Consider the following 17,691-nt stretch of genomic DNA (forward strand, 5'->3'; position numbering starts at 1 on the left):
CAGAACCATATGAAGAAAATAAAAACTATGCTCAGTTATATTGCCTAGAGATAACAACTGGAAACACACTGGTATATTTTCTTCCAGTTTTCTATGTGTATAGACACACATACAAAGTACATACTCAGAACTATGTTTTTTTTTCACATCTCTCACTATTTTCTTTACCTCCCTCTTTGCCTTTTTGATTCGAAGTCTCCCACAGGGGAAAAAAAAAAATGATTCTAAGAATTCGGTGTATGGAGTGAACTATTTAACTCAAACATGCTTTATTTTAAATAAGTGTAGGAAACCTTTATCCATTTTTACCCTTTGCCAATTTTCCTATTGGTTTGTTAGACTTTTTATTGAGTTATAGGAGCTCTTTATATAGCTGAATAATAGCCATATGTCCATAATGTCCTTGTCTGTTTTAGTGTTGCAGTTCTTTTCAAAGTTCACCATAATTCTGCTAACTTTGTTTACAATGACTTCTGTTTTACATTTATATATTAAATAAGTCTGATTTTTTTTCTTCATGGATTTTGTGTGTTAAGGCTTTTTAGGAAGCATTTTCATACTCTGTGGTTATGAAAGTATTATCCTGAATTTTCTTTAGATTAATTTATAGTATCTTTAATGTTTAGCCCTGGATTGCCTTGTGCAGTATAAGGTGGCTTTTCTACTTTTTCTCCCCCAAATTGTCCCAACACCTCTTATCATAGAATCTTTCCTTACACTACCAATTTGAAATGCTACCTATATCATATGTTAAATGCCTAAAAATGGGGTTTGCCAGCACCGATGGCGCTTGTTCTCCCAACTGCACACATTGTATCGAGTTATCACGTTGTGTCAGCAAAAATGCAACCACGCTGCTAGCAGAGCAGCACAGATCATAACGCAGAAGCCTTGCATAACATGGTTCACATATGGACCCACTTAATAGATATTCAGGCATCTGATTTTCCGTTTTAGAAAAAGAAAAACACTATTATACGAGGTTATGGGGCTGCAGACTGGCCTGGAAGGTAATGTGTGGGCAGCGCCAGCCCTGGAGACAAGCAGGGCAACTATGACAAGGGATTCTTCTCCTCATATATACAGGATTAATATATAGGAAGGGAAATATAATGGGGAATATAATTCCTACTGTTTTTACTCCTCAAGAATGCATTTGCTCTTTGCTGTCTATTGGGCTTCCACATGCAATTTCTTTATGAATTTGCATTAAAAAAAAAAAAAGAAAAGAACTAAAACTCCCCAATGAAAAAAGTTTTTAACTCTTGTAAAAATCTGTACTGAAGAATATACACACATGAAAGGCTGTGGGAATGATTTCATTGTGTATTACCTAGAAAGAAAATAAAGGTAAATATTCATAGAATGTGTGTATGGTGAAAATTCTGTTGAATCTCATAAAAATAATTGAAGTTAAAAGGTTATTAGGTGAGGGGATGATACAGGAAAATACACAAAGTTAATAAGGTGATGGTAAAACAATCAAACCGAGGAATTGTTTCTAGGCTAAACCTCCATTCCCGGGAGGATTCTCTCAGTAAGATTCAGATCTTATCAATCTTGAAAAATACTGAGACTTTTGAGGATAAATGCAAACACAAGTTATGGATAGAAGCTTCTGAAGTGAACGTGTGGGAAGATTCCCTCTGAGAATAAACTATATCAGCTGGAAAAAAATACACTGATAATAGCAATTCAAATTTCCATTACAAGAGGAAATGGACTGAGGCCTGTTAGTGATATGCAAATTAATGTGTACTTACATGGGATCTTATCTAAAAGAAATTGAAATGTACTCCAAAGCACAATGAAAAGAGGGTTATTGCAAAGGAGTCTTAACACTTGTGTAGAGGGAAAAAAAAAGGGAATAGAAAGTTCTGTGGTATGGATTCCAAAAGCAAGTTCCTGACATCCAAATATTAGAGCTGTAGAAAATATATAGATGGTGATTCCAGGGTTTGCTTTTTACTTGTGAGAATTTGCTTTTAGAAAAGAGCACAGCTGTCTAAGGCATTTTTAACTTTATTTTCTTAGCCGACTTTTCTTTCCAATCCACTGCTGGAAACTAACTTAAGCCAATTTGGTCATTTGCAATTGTCAGGAACTATTTGGGGGTATATTTCAGGGACCTTCAATACTTGGAGGTAGATGACGCCTGTTCGGGGGATGGGGAATGTTCTCCCCAAATCTTCCAATTTAAGATGCGCTTCAAAGAAAGAAGTCTCAGACTGAACTCTGGTACACATAGAGTTTATGTGTAGCCCATAACTTAAAACAAGTCTTGAAGTCTTAAAATCTGCTCTGTAAACTTGTTGGAATCCCAACTCTGTCCTTTTAGGAACCTGACTAGCCCTAATTGGAAAGTTCCTTTGAGGCAGATATAGAACTATTTTCATGGTAGGATTAAGCTGATCTTCTCATTGGGATCACATAAAAGTACAGAAACTTTCCATAAGCTGTTTACCACAGGACACAGGACCGGTCAAAATCCGAAGTCTAAAGAGTCACGGGGATTACTCGGCTACTTTGAGATGTAGCTTTTCCTGTTTTGTTCATAGAACAGTAGAGGTGCAAGTACAGATATTTCTGTTTTTCTAAGATATCTTGAACACCACTCATTTCATCATTGAACAATCATATCCAGTATTCATGATGCTAAGTAACCAGCCGTTTATGTTGATGAGAGAAGTTAGCTAAGAGCTCAGGTAGCCGACTTTGCAATGCAGGCTTCCATTAGAATGTGTGAAATGCTGGTTAAGCATCCCGAGCCCATGTGTCTCTCTTGGTTATATAATGACAATAACCAGATAATGGCCCCTAAGTTGTAAAGTAAGATGAGTATTCACATGCATATTGTACTAGACTGAAGTATTTCAAAGGTATATTTTACAGGACCAGCTGGCTTCATTGGTGACCTCTACCAAATATTTCAAGAAGAATTAACACCGATCCTTTTCAGTCTCTTCCAAAAAAATAGAAGAAGTAGGAACACTCATTTTACAAGGCCAGCATTACCCTGATACCATAGTCAGATAAGGACACCACAAAACAAGAAAATTACAGGACAATATCCTTGATACATAGATGCAAAAATCCTCAACAGAATGTTAGCAGGCTGAATTCAACAGTACATTCAAAGTATATCATACACCATGATCAAGTGGTATTTATTCCAGAGATGCAGTATGGTTCATCATCCACAAGTCAATCATTATGATACGCCACATTAACAACATGAAGGGTAAACATGATATGATCATCTCAGTAGATGTAGAAAAAGCATTTGACAAGATACACATCCATTTATGATAGATACTCTCAACAAAGTGGATATAGAGGTCACATACCTGAAATAATAAAGGCCATATATGATAAGCCCACAGCTAACGTTATACTGAATGGCGAAAAGCTGAAAGCTATTCCTCTAAGATCAGGAACAAGATAAGCATGCACACTCTCACCACTCCAATGCAACATAATACTAGAAGTCCCAGCCAGAACAATTAGTCAACAAAAAGGTAAATATATGGGGTGATGGATGTATTCATTGACTCAATGGGGGGAAATCCTTTCACAGTGTCTATGTTTATAAAATCATCCTATTGTACACGTTAAATGTCTTACAATTTTAATGATGCTGAAAAAGTAAGTTATAGATAGCATCACACCCTTTTTTCTAATCACTTATTTGTCTTTCTTATAAATTCTTTGCTATGTTAATCTCTCATGAAATTAGGGAAATGCAGCCGGAAAATTATAGGATGATCTCCTCCCACACACACACAGTAGTGTTCCTTGAGGCAACGACTTGAGTTTACTCCAGGTTGTCTAAAAAGTTGTGGAGACTATTTTTAAAAAGAGCAGAACAGCCAACGCTTTCAAGATATTAGCATAGGCTCTCAGAATACTACCCAGGAAGCTGGATGGAGAGAATTTCTGTGCTAGATTTCTAGCAAAGCTAGAAATTGGGGCAGTCATTGCACTCCTCAAGGCTAGTGTGCTACTGTCCTTTCCCTTTGTAAGAAGTACTGATGAACAAGCATACTTCTCTCATTTAGTTCCCAGGGTCTAATTTATCTGATAGAACTGAGGTTATTAATGATTATCTAACTTATTTAAAATTCTCTAAATTTTCTACTTCACTCTGTATGTAATAGAGACTTAGATTCTATGAGTATTTCACCAAATGCAAAAGCGTTAAAAGTGTAAATATTTCGTTTAGGTATTCCCATAGAAATTTTAAAGACTATTAGGTTATAGCTGTGGGTGTCAGAATCACGTGGAAGGCTTGTTGCAAACACAGAGATTGCCAAGCCCCATCCAGAGTTTCTGATTCCCCAGGTCTGGAGTAGGTCCAAGAATTTGCATTTCTAACCAGCTCCTAAAAATCCTTTGAGAACCACTCGTCTCCTGCCATCTGCCCTCTGCCCTCCACATGAAATTTAGATGGCATTGTGAGGATCCTTATAACATAGAAAAAAAAAAATGTATTCAACTGTAAAATTGTAGAAAAGGAAAATAATTCTTTAAATCAGTGTTCTATATTATCTTTCAATAAATAATTAAGGCATATCATTAAATTAACTTAAAGTATTTTTTTCCTGAGGCTCACCACACATGGTTCAGATACTTTGTTTTCTAACACATTCTTCAGACCTGATAGTATGCCGGTAGTAAGTGTAGAAACAGAGTAAGTGTAGAAGTGATGGAAATATTTAGGACCTCAAATAAATGATGCTTCCCCCCCCCTTTGCTACAATTATGTATAAATGAAGTCTCTAAAATTTCATGAATGAGAGGTAAGTTGGGTGCAGAAAACCAACTTCTAGGACATTAAGGAGAAATACTCACGTATGGGGAGACAAGGCAGTTAGAAGAAACTTAAACACTGAGATATAAGTGAAAATTCTGCCTTGTAACTGAGACTTGTTAACTTAGCACATGCAATATTACAGCAGTTATTCAGTTTGTAACTAGACTCTTGAATATAAAAAAGAAATCGGTCAGCTTATGCATTATTGAAAATCATTTTAGATCTTAGGATTCATCTCTTGAGTCGTTGAAGAGCCATAGTATATAAAATTAATATGGTAAAAACACCTGTTAAACGAGAATATATGGTTTCACATATTTTTATGATTTTTATGACATGAATTTTAAAATGCTATGTGGAAAAAATATATCCCTTGAAAAGTGATTTTGTTAGTTGCCTTATCTCAAAGTGTGAGAGACTTCATTGAAAGAACTGCAGAGCTTTGTTTCACATCATCAAGTGCAAGCCGCGTCTAGAAAAAAGGAAACCAAGACTCATCCTCAGACCTTACCCCAGTTGGCATCAGTCTCCCCAGTGCCCTCAAGTCCACAGTGACTTGGGAAAGAAGACAGAGGACAAAAAGGGAGCTCCCTAAACACCTCTTTTGTGCTAGTACTTTACACAGGGCACCACATCTGACGAGCCCAGAAAGGATATTCAGACCCACTGAAGTCCTGATAACCTGCTTCCCTCACTGAGCTTCTGTGACACATGTCACAGCTGAACTCAGGCACTCCTGACAGAAAGCAGCCCTCTGTCACTAAAGAGTATGGAAACTTTCCAGTTTAACTCTTAAGTCATTAAATACTTAAACAAAACTTTGAAAACTTACAGATTTCTCATCAGGATCATGTATAAACTGAAATTTTTACTCCTTTAAAAATGTTAAGTATGAACTCCAGTGAATTATTTTAAGTGGAAACAAAGTAAACATTGAATGTGATAAAACTTTTCTTAAAAGTATCTTACACAGTTTTATGGAGACTGGTGAATTACAGAATAGGAGACAGAAGATGATAGTGTTGGTATTATTTTATCATAGAGATTTGGTTTTTATTTTTAATTGTCATAATGTAACTTGTGTGATAGAAAAGAATGAATTTCCCACTATGCTTGATGATCATCAAAAATGTTTAGAAGGAGAGGGACCAATTTTAAGGAAAGCACACAGCACTGTTTCTGTATGTTCCGTGGGGCAGGTTTGTACTTTTATTTGCAAGGAGGTTAATGTTGCTTTCCACTCTGTGGTGCTTTAGGCTAGTTTAATGTCACGGTTGGCTGCACTCCTTTCTTTCATTGTCTGGGGTCGCGGTGTAATTCTTTGCTCACTCATCACCCTCCTGGTTTTGCCCTGCCCCCGTGTCTCCACAGATCATTTTGTGTTTCTCTCCGGTTGGTCACACGCTGAGAAGTAGAGCTCGGAAGTTCCCAGCCCTGGTTAACTGCACGGCTGTTGACTGGTTCCATGCTTGGCCCCAGGAGGCTCTGGTCACAGTCAGCAGGAGGTTCATTGAGGAAACCAAGGGAATTGAGGTATTCCGTGTCAGCCTCTGAATCTCTCACTCTCTCTCTCTCTCTCAAACACACACACTCTCACTGACCCAAGTCCTCAGTAAAACATTTCCAAAATACACCTCCTAGCAGAAAGCTGTCCTTGTTTGTTTAAGATGATAAGATCATCTTTGTGAGTTTACATTTTACTGAATAGGATGGCTGATCTTTTTGTATCTGGTTGAGGTGCATACACACACACAGACACAGATACACACAGACATACACAGAGACACATACACACTAACACAGACACACATATACACTAACACACACACACTCAGACACACAAACAGCACGTGAGTTCTTACTCATCCACTGACTCACCAGAAGGCCAGGATATTCAGAACTTACTGAATATAAATCCTTTACATTCACAACTAAACAAAAAAGTAGGCACCCATAGCCATGCAATGCTTGTTCTTAACAAAGTAAGGCAATTCATTGTGATTTTTCTCATTATGGTATTGATAGGTGAAAAATCAGGCCCCATATATTTTGCAGTCACTAAGTCAACTAATGTATATGCTTCTTTGTTTTATGGGTGTATGTTTTATAGATTATGTTTGTCATTTGCTCATGTTGAAATTTCCACCTCCTATTGCCTTTTTAAAAAGTTGCATGAAACGAAAAAAAAGAAACCACTTCAAGCATTCAGATTCAAAGTGAAAAAGGAATGTACCAATAGATATGAAGGTGTCATTTAGACCTCCTGGAAATGAAGTTGTGCACCCAGCAAGCACCTTTCTGATGGGAAAGTTTGGATGGATGGTGATTGTGAACATTTCCCAGGGAGGTTTGTCTTCTGATTCCTTGGAGTGATAAGTCGAAAGGTGCCTAGAATAAGTCAGGCAGGAAGAGTGATTCTCAGAGCCAAAAATAAAATCAGGGATATGTAAGGAGTGATGGCTCTTTCCAGCTGAAACTTTGCTGTGAACAGGGACAACCTGCTGTAGCCTCCTTTCCTCCCAAAGCCGTAACTGCTGCTTTTCCAAAGCAGTCCTTTCACATTTCGTTGAATATTATATCTTTTGGTGGCCAGAGGGTTAGAAATCTGGGCATATTTACTTTTTCAATTAATGATTTGTAATGCAGCTAGCTTTATTGCATATTTATATGTATATTTTATATACATAATATATACAGCTTTATCATATATGGTTTATTGTATTTTCCAAAATGTCTATTAATCTAATTACTTACTGCTGGATTGCCAGGGAAGAACTGTTATGCAACATCTAAAAGATGTATATGATAGAGGTTTTATCATATTCAAATACCTCCTCTTGCTTTTCTCCACACACACACACTTAAAACATTTCTATAAATTAATGAAAAAAAATGAACTCTATTTCACTGTTTTCTTCATATCCAGAAAGTTCTTTCTCTTGCCTGTCTCTACACTCACCCCTAACATTGAATGAACTTACCTAGACCTTTAAAACAACATCATCATCAGGATTTGGGGGGGTAAAGAGTGAGTAATATTCATGTGTGGTTCTATTTTTTTAAGTGATATTCACTTTTTCCCCACTGGTTGGGGGACACTGCAAAGCTTTTCTTACATTTAGGGAAATATATGTAAATTTGTTCCCATGAACAGAGTAGTAGACTGTCCCAGGAGTGATTGATTTCTGTCTGAAATGCTGTTCTCCACATTACGTGTCTTCCTCGAGTCAGAGGAACCCCATTTAGTGGAGACTAACGCTAGCATTACATAAAGTCTACCTGAAATATTTTTTACTTTAAAATCTGGAAAACCATTAAATATGACTAATGATGGTCAGTTACTAACACAAATTTCTTCAGCTATTGCTAGGTCCACTGCATTTCTGGAATTATGAAGGGAATTATTTTGTCTTCTAATAACTACAAGAAACATTCAGAATGCCGATTTACTAAGAGGAAGAGAGCCTGTATGTATCTTTTGGTAGCAAAATTCTGTTTCATCCAGATCATTTGATTAGGCTGGCTTGGTAAGGAAGAGAAAAGGACCAGCATGCTTTGTTTCTTAATGTTCATTTCTCATATGGGAGGAAATCAGAGCCGGTGGTGTGGTTTAATTTAGTGTCTGGCACAGTGCTTTAAGCCCCTTGCCTTTGCTGCTCTGGTGCAGACTCTCTCCTGTCAGAGTAGGTGCCACTTAGAAAACAGCTCCTCCTGAAGGAGCTTTGATACGCCAGTGACCATTGACATCTACTGGATGAGGCAGGACTTGCATCATTTTAAGTCCAGAGGGCTCCTCGCAGGTCCTCAGCTCTATTTGGCGGTATCATGATGCCTCCTATAGGATGCTGGGTGCCAAATAGGAATTTAAAAAGCACTTTCCCATTTCTATGGAGCTGAATTATGCCTGGAAACAAATTAGTCAATTTCGTTCCAGTGCTGTGTGCTTATTTAACTTTCCCACCTTCCTAATTTGTTACTCAGGAGCAATAGTTATAATTCAGAGCGCAACGTGTCCACCTTCTTCTCCAAATGCATGGGGCCTTTTCAGTAGAGGTCAAAAACAGCTTTTACATTTTTTGAATGAGCACTAATTTGATCACTTTCTTAGTTTTAATTTCCACTATTAAGACTGAGAGTTGTCAGCATAATTTAGCACTTCCTAATTATTGGCCTCATTTGCTGAGTGTAAGGTACTTATACAAGGTGCCCCCCCCCCGCCTTTAGCCAGAGAAAGGATTCATTAAAGGCAAGCGGTTTTGTGTCTGCTGACATATAATTTTCAGGTAGTACACACTCAGCACCCAGGGGTGTGGACTGACTAAGTCTAAGTTAATGTTTGTGCTACTTTTCTGTTACCTGGTATTGAACTAAAATGACAGCTGACAGAATGACCAAAATAGTTTGACACTGAAGTATCACCAGGTATTTATCTGAAGACTTTGTGTCAACATACACTCCTCATAGGAGATTTGGAAATGGAGATGGAAAGACACAGTGTAAGGAGGGAGAGGATATCCTCCAGCCATCCGTGGGAATTGGGTTACAAATGATAATTGGGAGGAGATCTTGTTGAGAAGTATATGGGTCCCAGTTAGGAAAATCCAGGAAAAAAGGAAGGAGAAACAGGTGTTAAAAGATAAGAAATGGGACTACCCTGGTGGCGCACTGGTTAAGAATCCGCCTGCCAACCCAGGGGACACGGGTTCGATCCCTGGTCCGGGAAGATCCCACATGCCGTGGAGCAACTAAGCCCGTGCACCACAACTACTGAGCCTGCGCTCTCGAGCCTGCGAGCCACAACTACTGAAGCCTGCATGCCTAGAGCCCATGCTTCGCAACAAGAGAAGCCACCGCAATGAGAGGCCCGCGCACCACAATGAAGAGTAGTCCCTGCTCGCCGCAACTAGAGAAAGCCTGCGCGCAGCAACAAAGACCCAATGCAACCGAAAACAAATTAAACTTTTTTAAAATTGAATAAGTCCTATTTTAAAAAAAAGATAATATTTTTGATTTTTCAAGTCAAAATGAATAATCGACCTACTTGAAAGCAGGGCTTGATGAAAAGAGAAATTATTGAATGGAAGTGAAAAGACGAGTTCTCTGAGGAGTGAGATTTGCTTCAGAAGGAGTAGAAAAAAAAGGTCTGAGCAAGATGGAGAAGCCCATGCCCATCCTTTTCAGTCACGTTGTCCAACTGGCAAGTAAAAATTCTCTGTCCTTTTGCCGTGATACTTCAAGATAGTTACATAAGCTCAATATCATCGGCTCTATCAATAAAATGACTTTATTTCACATGCTGCCACCTCTTCCATCCAGAACTTGTTGAAGGTTTGGCAACATAAGAATGGCATATTCTCCTACCATGTTCCAAACCAATCATGGGAAAATGTCCACTCAAGGAGGAAAGTTATTGTACTGCTGTATTTCAAAGACTGATTTCATGACTGGTCTCTAGCTTCCTTTTAAAACCTTAGGCCAAGCATGAAGCATAGTAAACAGCACTTTGTTAGTGATAGGTACGTTAGCAGCAGCATTTCTGTTAATGGTTTTAAGCGCAGTTCTTGCTTTGAAATATAAGTGAGGGTTATTCAGTATGAATTTCAAAAGTGGAAAGATAACCTTGTACAATAGAAATTCTGTGAATTTGTGAAAAATATCCTCTTTCTGAGGAATACTGAAATCATTTTAAAAGATTAAGACAAAAACAAGTGCAACCAAATTTCTATTGAATCTGCCTAAATCTCATACTGGCTTAAACCTATATTCAAACGGATGAGAGAAGGCCCAGGTGGTCGTTCATATATTCCCCATTCTTCAGCCCTCTTTCTCCTTTGCACATGCGCACTAACATACTGTTCGCCGTACATTTCTTGCTCTGTGCAAGTTACTTAAATTTAGGATAGAATTGCAAAAAGCAGTAGAATGCTGCTTTCCAGGGTTTTTGCAGTTATGAAAACTTTAGGAATCCCCTCTACCTGGAAAGTAGGGTCCAGTTTTTATAGCTGCGCAGGAACTTGGACATGCTGTGAAGTTGAAAGTTTAGCTAAATCAAATGGAGGCATCGCTACATCCTAGTTATAGCTTTGTGGCTTTCCTACAGTGCTGGCCTCCCCAGATCCATCTCCTGCCTTGTCTGCTTGCTCTGAGAGGGGAAGCTGGGCTCCATCTTTCCTCCCCATGGCCCTAGTCCTCAACTAGCATCTTTGTTTTAATGTTCTGTCAGTAACATTGAAGGCCACCTCTTTCGAGGATTGGAAACTCATCTGGAAGATTGCTAGCTTATGCTGGACTTAAACTTGTCTTTAACCCAGGCTTGGTCTCTAAAGTTTAAAGAGAAAAATAAAAAACACGAACAAGCTAACAATAAAATGCCGTCACCAAAGTAGCGAACAAAAACAAAAAACTATCATGTAATTTAGAAAACTCTGCATTTAACACTTGTGGCTGCTCTGTCTGGTGGTAATCTTCCTGGGACTACTGTTGGTACTATTACCATCACCAAGAGCAGGGTAACACCTGCCCTGCATTTGCATTATTTCCCACCTCTCATCACCAACCTTCTAAGCAGGGACCACTGGTTTCCCTGTTGTACAGGTGAGAGGCTGGCAGCCATAAGCGCAAGATCCTTAAGCAGGTGAGGGGCCCGTTCGGCACTTTCATGCCAGAGCTCATATTCTTAAATCCTGCTCTGGACTGTTGCACAAACGTTTGCCTCTTCCGAAGGAGGAATAAAAGGAAAGGAAGACAAGAAATAGAGTAAAAAGGAGTGAGGAAAGTCTAACTGTTGATTTTGTGGGCAGTAGGAAGTATAGGGAATGCAATAACTTGCCCAGTTTGACAGAACTGGAAATCTAACCCGGGTCCTAGGATTCAAACCCCGCATTCCTGGCTGCCTCCACAATTTTTTCCTGGGAGCCTATTAGCACTATGAGTAGTTTAGGAGAGGAGCTCAAATATAATACTGCCATTTTGTGCGTTATTAAATTTTTGTTATTTAATAAACCAAACTTACAACCACAGTATCTAAGAGATTCTCTACTTTGACCAGACCCAAAAGGAGCTAAAAAGTACAAATAGGATATATTGGGAGTCTGGGATTGTCATGTACACACTGCTATATTTAAAATAGATAACAAGGACCTACTGTAAAAAAAAAAAAGAAAGAAAAAATGAAATTAAAAAAATAAAAATAGATTTGGAATTATTGAAAATTAACATAGGTATTAAATATGTACAGTTTTGTATATTATACTTCAGTAAAGCTGTGAAAAATTAGCATAGAAATAATTTCTGAGATAAACTACCAAGATGGACAGTAGGTGTATGACATTATACGTTACAAAATTATCCCAAGTTCAACTTGAAAGGGAGGGCTTCACTGGTGGTGCAGTGGTTGAGAGCCCGCCTTCCAGTGCAGGGGACGTGGGCACCAGCCCTGGTCTGGGAAGATCCCACATGCCGTGCAGCAGCTGGGCCCATGCACCACAGCTGCTGAGCCTGCGAGCCCCAACTACCGAGCCCACGTGCCACAACTACTGAAGCCTACGTGCCTGGAGCCCGTGCTCCTCAACAAGAGAAGCCACCGCAATAAGAGGCCCGCGCACCACAACGGAGAGTAGCCCCACTCGCCGCAAGTAGAGAAAGCCCACGAGCAGCAATGAAGACCCAACGCAGCCAAAAATAAATAAATTAAATAAATAAATTTATTAAAAAAGAAAAAAAACTTGAAAGGGAAACGATTTTCTTTTCTTTTTTTTTAATCTGCCTCCTTTCCCTTCCTTGAATACAATACTCTTGAAAGACTGAATTCAAAAGTACAGATGTATAGTCATCTTTGCTGGTCTTGGGAGGGTGTAGAATCCTATGTAATACTTAAAGTGTTTGATTTCATTCTGGCCTCCAGGCGTTGGTTTTTATTCAAATTTTGCTGTCATTTTCAACCACGGGGACATGCTGGGCATTTGCTTGAAGAGTCAGGTGGCCAGGGTACTTGGTGTGGCAGCGATTGCCCCTGCTGGAGAGCCAGGACACCAAGTAGAAGAGGTTTGTTTGTGTTTCTGTGCTTACAGTGAGCCATCACAGAGAGGAGAAATTAAACACTTTTTCTTAATGTGAGGAAAAAACAGTTTCTTCTTTGCATTCGATTATGCATTGGCTTCAGCAGTGTTTTCCAAAGCATCTTAGTGGGGAAACCTTGGATTTATAACCATTGGATACTGGCACTTTGCTTATTTTTATTTTTGCTTTCACCATGATTAGCTGTAAATTGACTACAAATGGGATCAACCGGTTTTCATTAAGGGGCCAAATGTAGCAGGAATGAGGTTCTCCACTCTCAGCTCTAAAAGTGAAAATACAGCATTGCATCCCCATTACTGTAGCCGCACCAGCACAGGCAGCCATCTCCTCCCGGGTCACCCCCCACCCCACACTGCCACCCCCCCAAAAGAAAACTGGAGATAAATGAATGGCAGAATAAATAATTTATGCTAATGAAATTACTGCAATTAGTAGTTCTACAATGACCCTTTTAAAAGCCACAGCTGTTAATGTCAGGAAGTGCTGTCACTACTGACCTTATCATAAGAGAAAGTGACAAATTGAGAATGCAGGGAAGACCAGTCATCAAAGAGGTCTGTTCTGGAACGATTAGAGTTTTCTGAAAAACAGTGTGAATTACAACCAGCTGCTCCCTGGCTCTGCAAGTCTCCCATGCTGTGCCATTTTGTTAAGTCCGATAACAATAGTTATTTTGCCCCATTGAGACAAGTTGTCTCTGGCCACTTCTAGCTCTACCGGAAACCACTTCTTCCATCGGGGATTTACAAATGAAACTGTTGTTAAAGAAAGCTTTTCAGGGCAGCCGAGGAGCCTCCTCATAGGATCATGGTTGGGCAGAGGCCAGGTTTTGTTTTGTTTTTCTTTTCTGCAAGGAGGTTGCACTTGGCTGGGGACATATTTATATTTTAGAAATATACATGCTGGCTTTTAGTCTCATTAAAACAACACAGGACAGGCGTAAATTTCTGCCCATGTTTATATTGTAGTCAAGTTCTCTAAAAAATAAAATCCCTAAGGGGATATTTATATGGTGTTGCTAACTTCCTTATAAATTTATATTCTGAATTCACTATTTGATAATGTACATACGTCTCAGATCTAGTAGAAACAAAGAATATTCAGGATTTGTATCATTCTGTATTTAACTTTTGCTTTAAAAACATTTTCGTTACTAGCGCAGTGGATTTTTAATATGCAGAACAGTCCGGTATGTACATATTTTAAACCCAGTCAAGCGTTTTCTGTGAGGTTGGAGAGCCAAGTGTTTAGAAATTGCTTTGGAGCCCGTTCTTCTCTGACAAGAATCGGCCTGTCTCTCCTCGCACCCCAGGTTGTGATATTAATGGCGCAGGTCTGAAACGTTTAACTGCATCACCAGCCACTTGTGTGCAATTTCCCCAAAGCTGTCTAAGCTTTATTGACAACACTTTGGTAAATTATGTGTGACTTTCCTAAGAGTTGGTGTAGCTCATTTAATTCATATTAATTGATTTTTAGGCTCCCGTTGATTAATTGAACCTGGTTCATCTCCTACAGAATGCAATAAATAATCATTAAAATGTGGGAGATGTGACTCCACAAATTAAAAAGGGAACTACTTCAGAAGTTAGAGAGGACAAAATGGAAAGAATGTCTAGTGGGGGGTTCTCCAGTAAGTCTTCAAAGTAGAGTTGCTCAATTTTTTGTTTGTTTCAAATGAGAATACATATAATCATACTATTTTTCTCCCAGGAGCAGTGACTTTTATACCTTATCCTCCAGTTTGTTTCCACATGGGTTCTTATAAAACTGTGTATTTCTCAGTTTAACCTTTTTTTTTTTTTCAGTGACTGTTGGTTTTCTTTGGCTGACGTTTAGCTTGAAAGCAACACCAAAAATACTTCTCTGAGTACTGTGTCTCAGTTTCTCCATTTTCTCTTGCACACGCTTGATAAAAATCAAGTCGTGAAAAGCAGTGTTTGTGTTCCATCTTGGCTTTTGGTTTTGATATGTGGAGCACATATAAATCCTTTGGCCTACTTGGCAAGAGGAGGTTACTAAGCTGGAAGGTTTCTTGTCATCTCTCCAATCCCGTGGACATCTCTGAAAGACTAAGTTTTCCTAGAAACTAAGCTGTTCTGGCTTTTAGAAAATAAATACTGCATAATTTCGCTGATTTTTCTTCTTTTATAAATTTGCATTTTTGTTTTCATTTGAGAGAATTTCATGTGAATTGCCATGTGTATGTTTCAGCCCCTGGATAAAGATTCTATTAGCCTCTTCATGGCACACGTTCACACCAGCGTAAATGAAATGAGTACCAAGTATTACCAGAATGAGAGAAGACACAACTATACCACCCCAAAGAGTTTTCTGGAACAAATATCACTGTTTAAAAACCTGTTGAAGAAGAAACAAAACGAGATATCCCAGAAGAAAGAGCACTTGGTGAATGGCATCCGGAAGCTACAAACCACAGCCTCTCAGGTATGACCCGGGTATGTTACTACTGAGTGAAATCAACGCGCCTAAAATTAAAAAATACCTTTGCTTTTGAAGCAGCAGTTTAACCTACTTGTATAAGATGCATCGTGCTAAAATTTACAGTTTAATGATATAGAGAACACACAGTTCCTGCTTTCCTAAGGCTGAAAAGGGATCAGCCAGTTACACCATCACAGCTGGTTTGGAGAGAGCCCTTCCGTTGTTGGCCTGACTCCGTGCCGGGCAGTGTCGAGATGTTGAACAGAACAGGCACAGCTGGTTCCCCTCTCCTCTTCCACTGCTTTGATGCTCTGGGCTTATCATCAGGAACTTTGTCACAGGACAATGGAAATCAGATCCCTCTTGGTCTCAGATTCTCAACCCCCAGCGAAGGCAGCGTTTCCTGGCCGATGCTGTGATGAAGGGTGTTGGGATTGGGGTCCCTAAGTATAGCAGTCTTCTCTGGCCTTGGTGTCTGATCTGCTCTCTTTAGCCACTATCTCTCTTAGGTGAAAATATCCAGTGTTGCTTTCATCCTCAACCATAACGCCTCCACTACCTTGAAGGATGGCACCTCTAACCTCCTGGAGTCAATCAGGAGGGAATTTGCATAGGATGTTAATCATGTGTGGGTCTGCACACATATTATCAGATTTTATGGTTAAAAATCAAACAAGTATATGAAGTAGGTGTTCCTACTGAAATTTTACACATGAGGCTTCAAGAGTTGAAGGCCACAGAGCCCATGAGTTTTGAGTTGGAGCCCAGATCTATGTAAAGCCCATAGTTCCAAGCTGCCTCTCTGTGACTGGTAAAAGGAATTAGAATGAGAGAAGACAAAGACTTTGGAGATGGGCCAGCCAGGCTCTAGAGCTAGAGGAAAAAAACAATCCTCACTGGTGGTCACCTCAAGGCCAGAAACTCCCAGGGCCTTTTCAGAGTATTTGTCATCAGGTTGTACACCCATATGCTTTTCAAGAAATTGGGCCAGTTTTCCCCCCAAGAGTACTGGTGGCCCATCCATGCCTAGGCTGGAAATGAGACAGAACCTGGTTGGGGGAGTGTATGTTGGTGACTTTCACCCTGAAGGACTCTCTGGCCATGTCCTTCAAGTATGTCTGAAGGCCAAAGCATCACTTGCCTCTTTCCCCCTTCATTTCATACACCAGGAATGGCTCTTCGGTGAAACACTGTGATCTGTGCTGAGCAGTGAGTAGATGGACCACGATTGGGAAAGAGAAACCGGAGTGAGGAGGTTTCCACGACAGTTTCCAAGACTGAGTGTTGCAAAGAATAGTTGCTGGAAAACCCCCAAAGAATATATTCCTATATGTGCATCTTTTCCTTCACTTTCAAAGAATGTCTTTCTTTGCTCTCTCTTTTTATAAATGTTTTATCTTACTCTTTTTGCCTTGTTTCTCTTTCATTTGTCTTCCCTTTCCCTGTCCCTCCAGTTCCATCTCACTTGAATCAAAACCGTTTTCCCTAGTAAAGACTTTTTGCTAGGAGTCCTGTTAAGCTAAAAGTGGAAGAGATCTGTATCCCAGAGCATTTATGTCCCTCTGAAGGATGACCCAAAATGAGCCTGTTGACTTTGCCCCAGGAAATGACAGTGTTGGCTAAAGTGAACTCAATACCGGTGGGGCCTCTGCCACACTGCGAGAGTTTTCTCCCCAAATGACAGAGACTAAAGCACGGGGAGTAGCATCCTGGTTCATCTCAGTGGTGGCAGCATCTCAGTCACAGAGAAGAAGAAGAGAAAGTCTGTGGTTTCCTGACAGTCATCTCAGTTGTGTGTTGTTGAGCTGGGGGTTGGGGAGAGGAAGAAAGAAAGGGGGTGCCTGCCATGTTCACAGCTGTTTGGGGTTTCCTTATTCCCCCTCAGCTATAAACAATAGGCAGAAAGTCTGAGAAGATACACAAGGTCTTGATGGAAGGACTACTGATGAGTTCTTGCCATTAGGTGTTTGTGCATGTGGTTGGAATATCTAATAGCACCTTAAGAGTTTTTAAAATCAATTTATTTTGGAGAGGAAGCATAGTCTCCTATGTGGACAACCAGAAAGCCTGACAGTGTAAGATCAGGTGGTGTGCAGAGCAAGATGTCTTCATCTTGGAGCGTGTGCCCTTGCAGCAGTCCTGCAGAGCTGGATATCCATGCCGTCTGAAATATGTCCAACCGTAGCGCTGTTCATGAATTGCAGCAAAGCCCTAAACCCCTTCTTTAGCCAGGTAGCCCCTCTGCAGATTTAGCGTAGCTCATAATAGAGAGCCCAAGTGAATTCTCTTCATCCATAAGGCTCGCATCCAGGGCTTGAGTTGCTTTCGATATTTCAGACTTAACAGCTTCCTTA

At 39.7% G+C, this 17,691-nt stretch overlaps 1 protein-coding gene across 1 annotated transcript in view; it reads left to right on the forward strand.

The window, feature by feature from the left end:
* Positions 1–17,691, forward strand: part of DNAH11 (dynein axonemal heavy chain 11) — a 315,096-nt gene that overhangs the window by 193,223 nt on the left and 104,182 nt on the right. The window contains 2 exon segments of the mRNA XM_060305020.1: positions 6,185–6,346; positions 15,107–15,340. Of these exon segments, the coding sequence (XP_060161003.1) occupies positions 6,185–6,346; positions 15,107–15,340 (396 nt within the window).

Source organism: Globicephala melas, chromosome 9, assembly GCF_963455315.2.
Source record: "Globicephala melas chromosome 9, mGloMel1.2, whole genome shotgun sequence".
In the NCBI taxonomy this organism is placed as follows: domain Eukaryota; kingdom Metazoa; phylum Chordata; class Mammalia; order Artiodactyla; family Delphinidae; genus Globicephala; species Globicephala melas.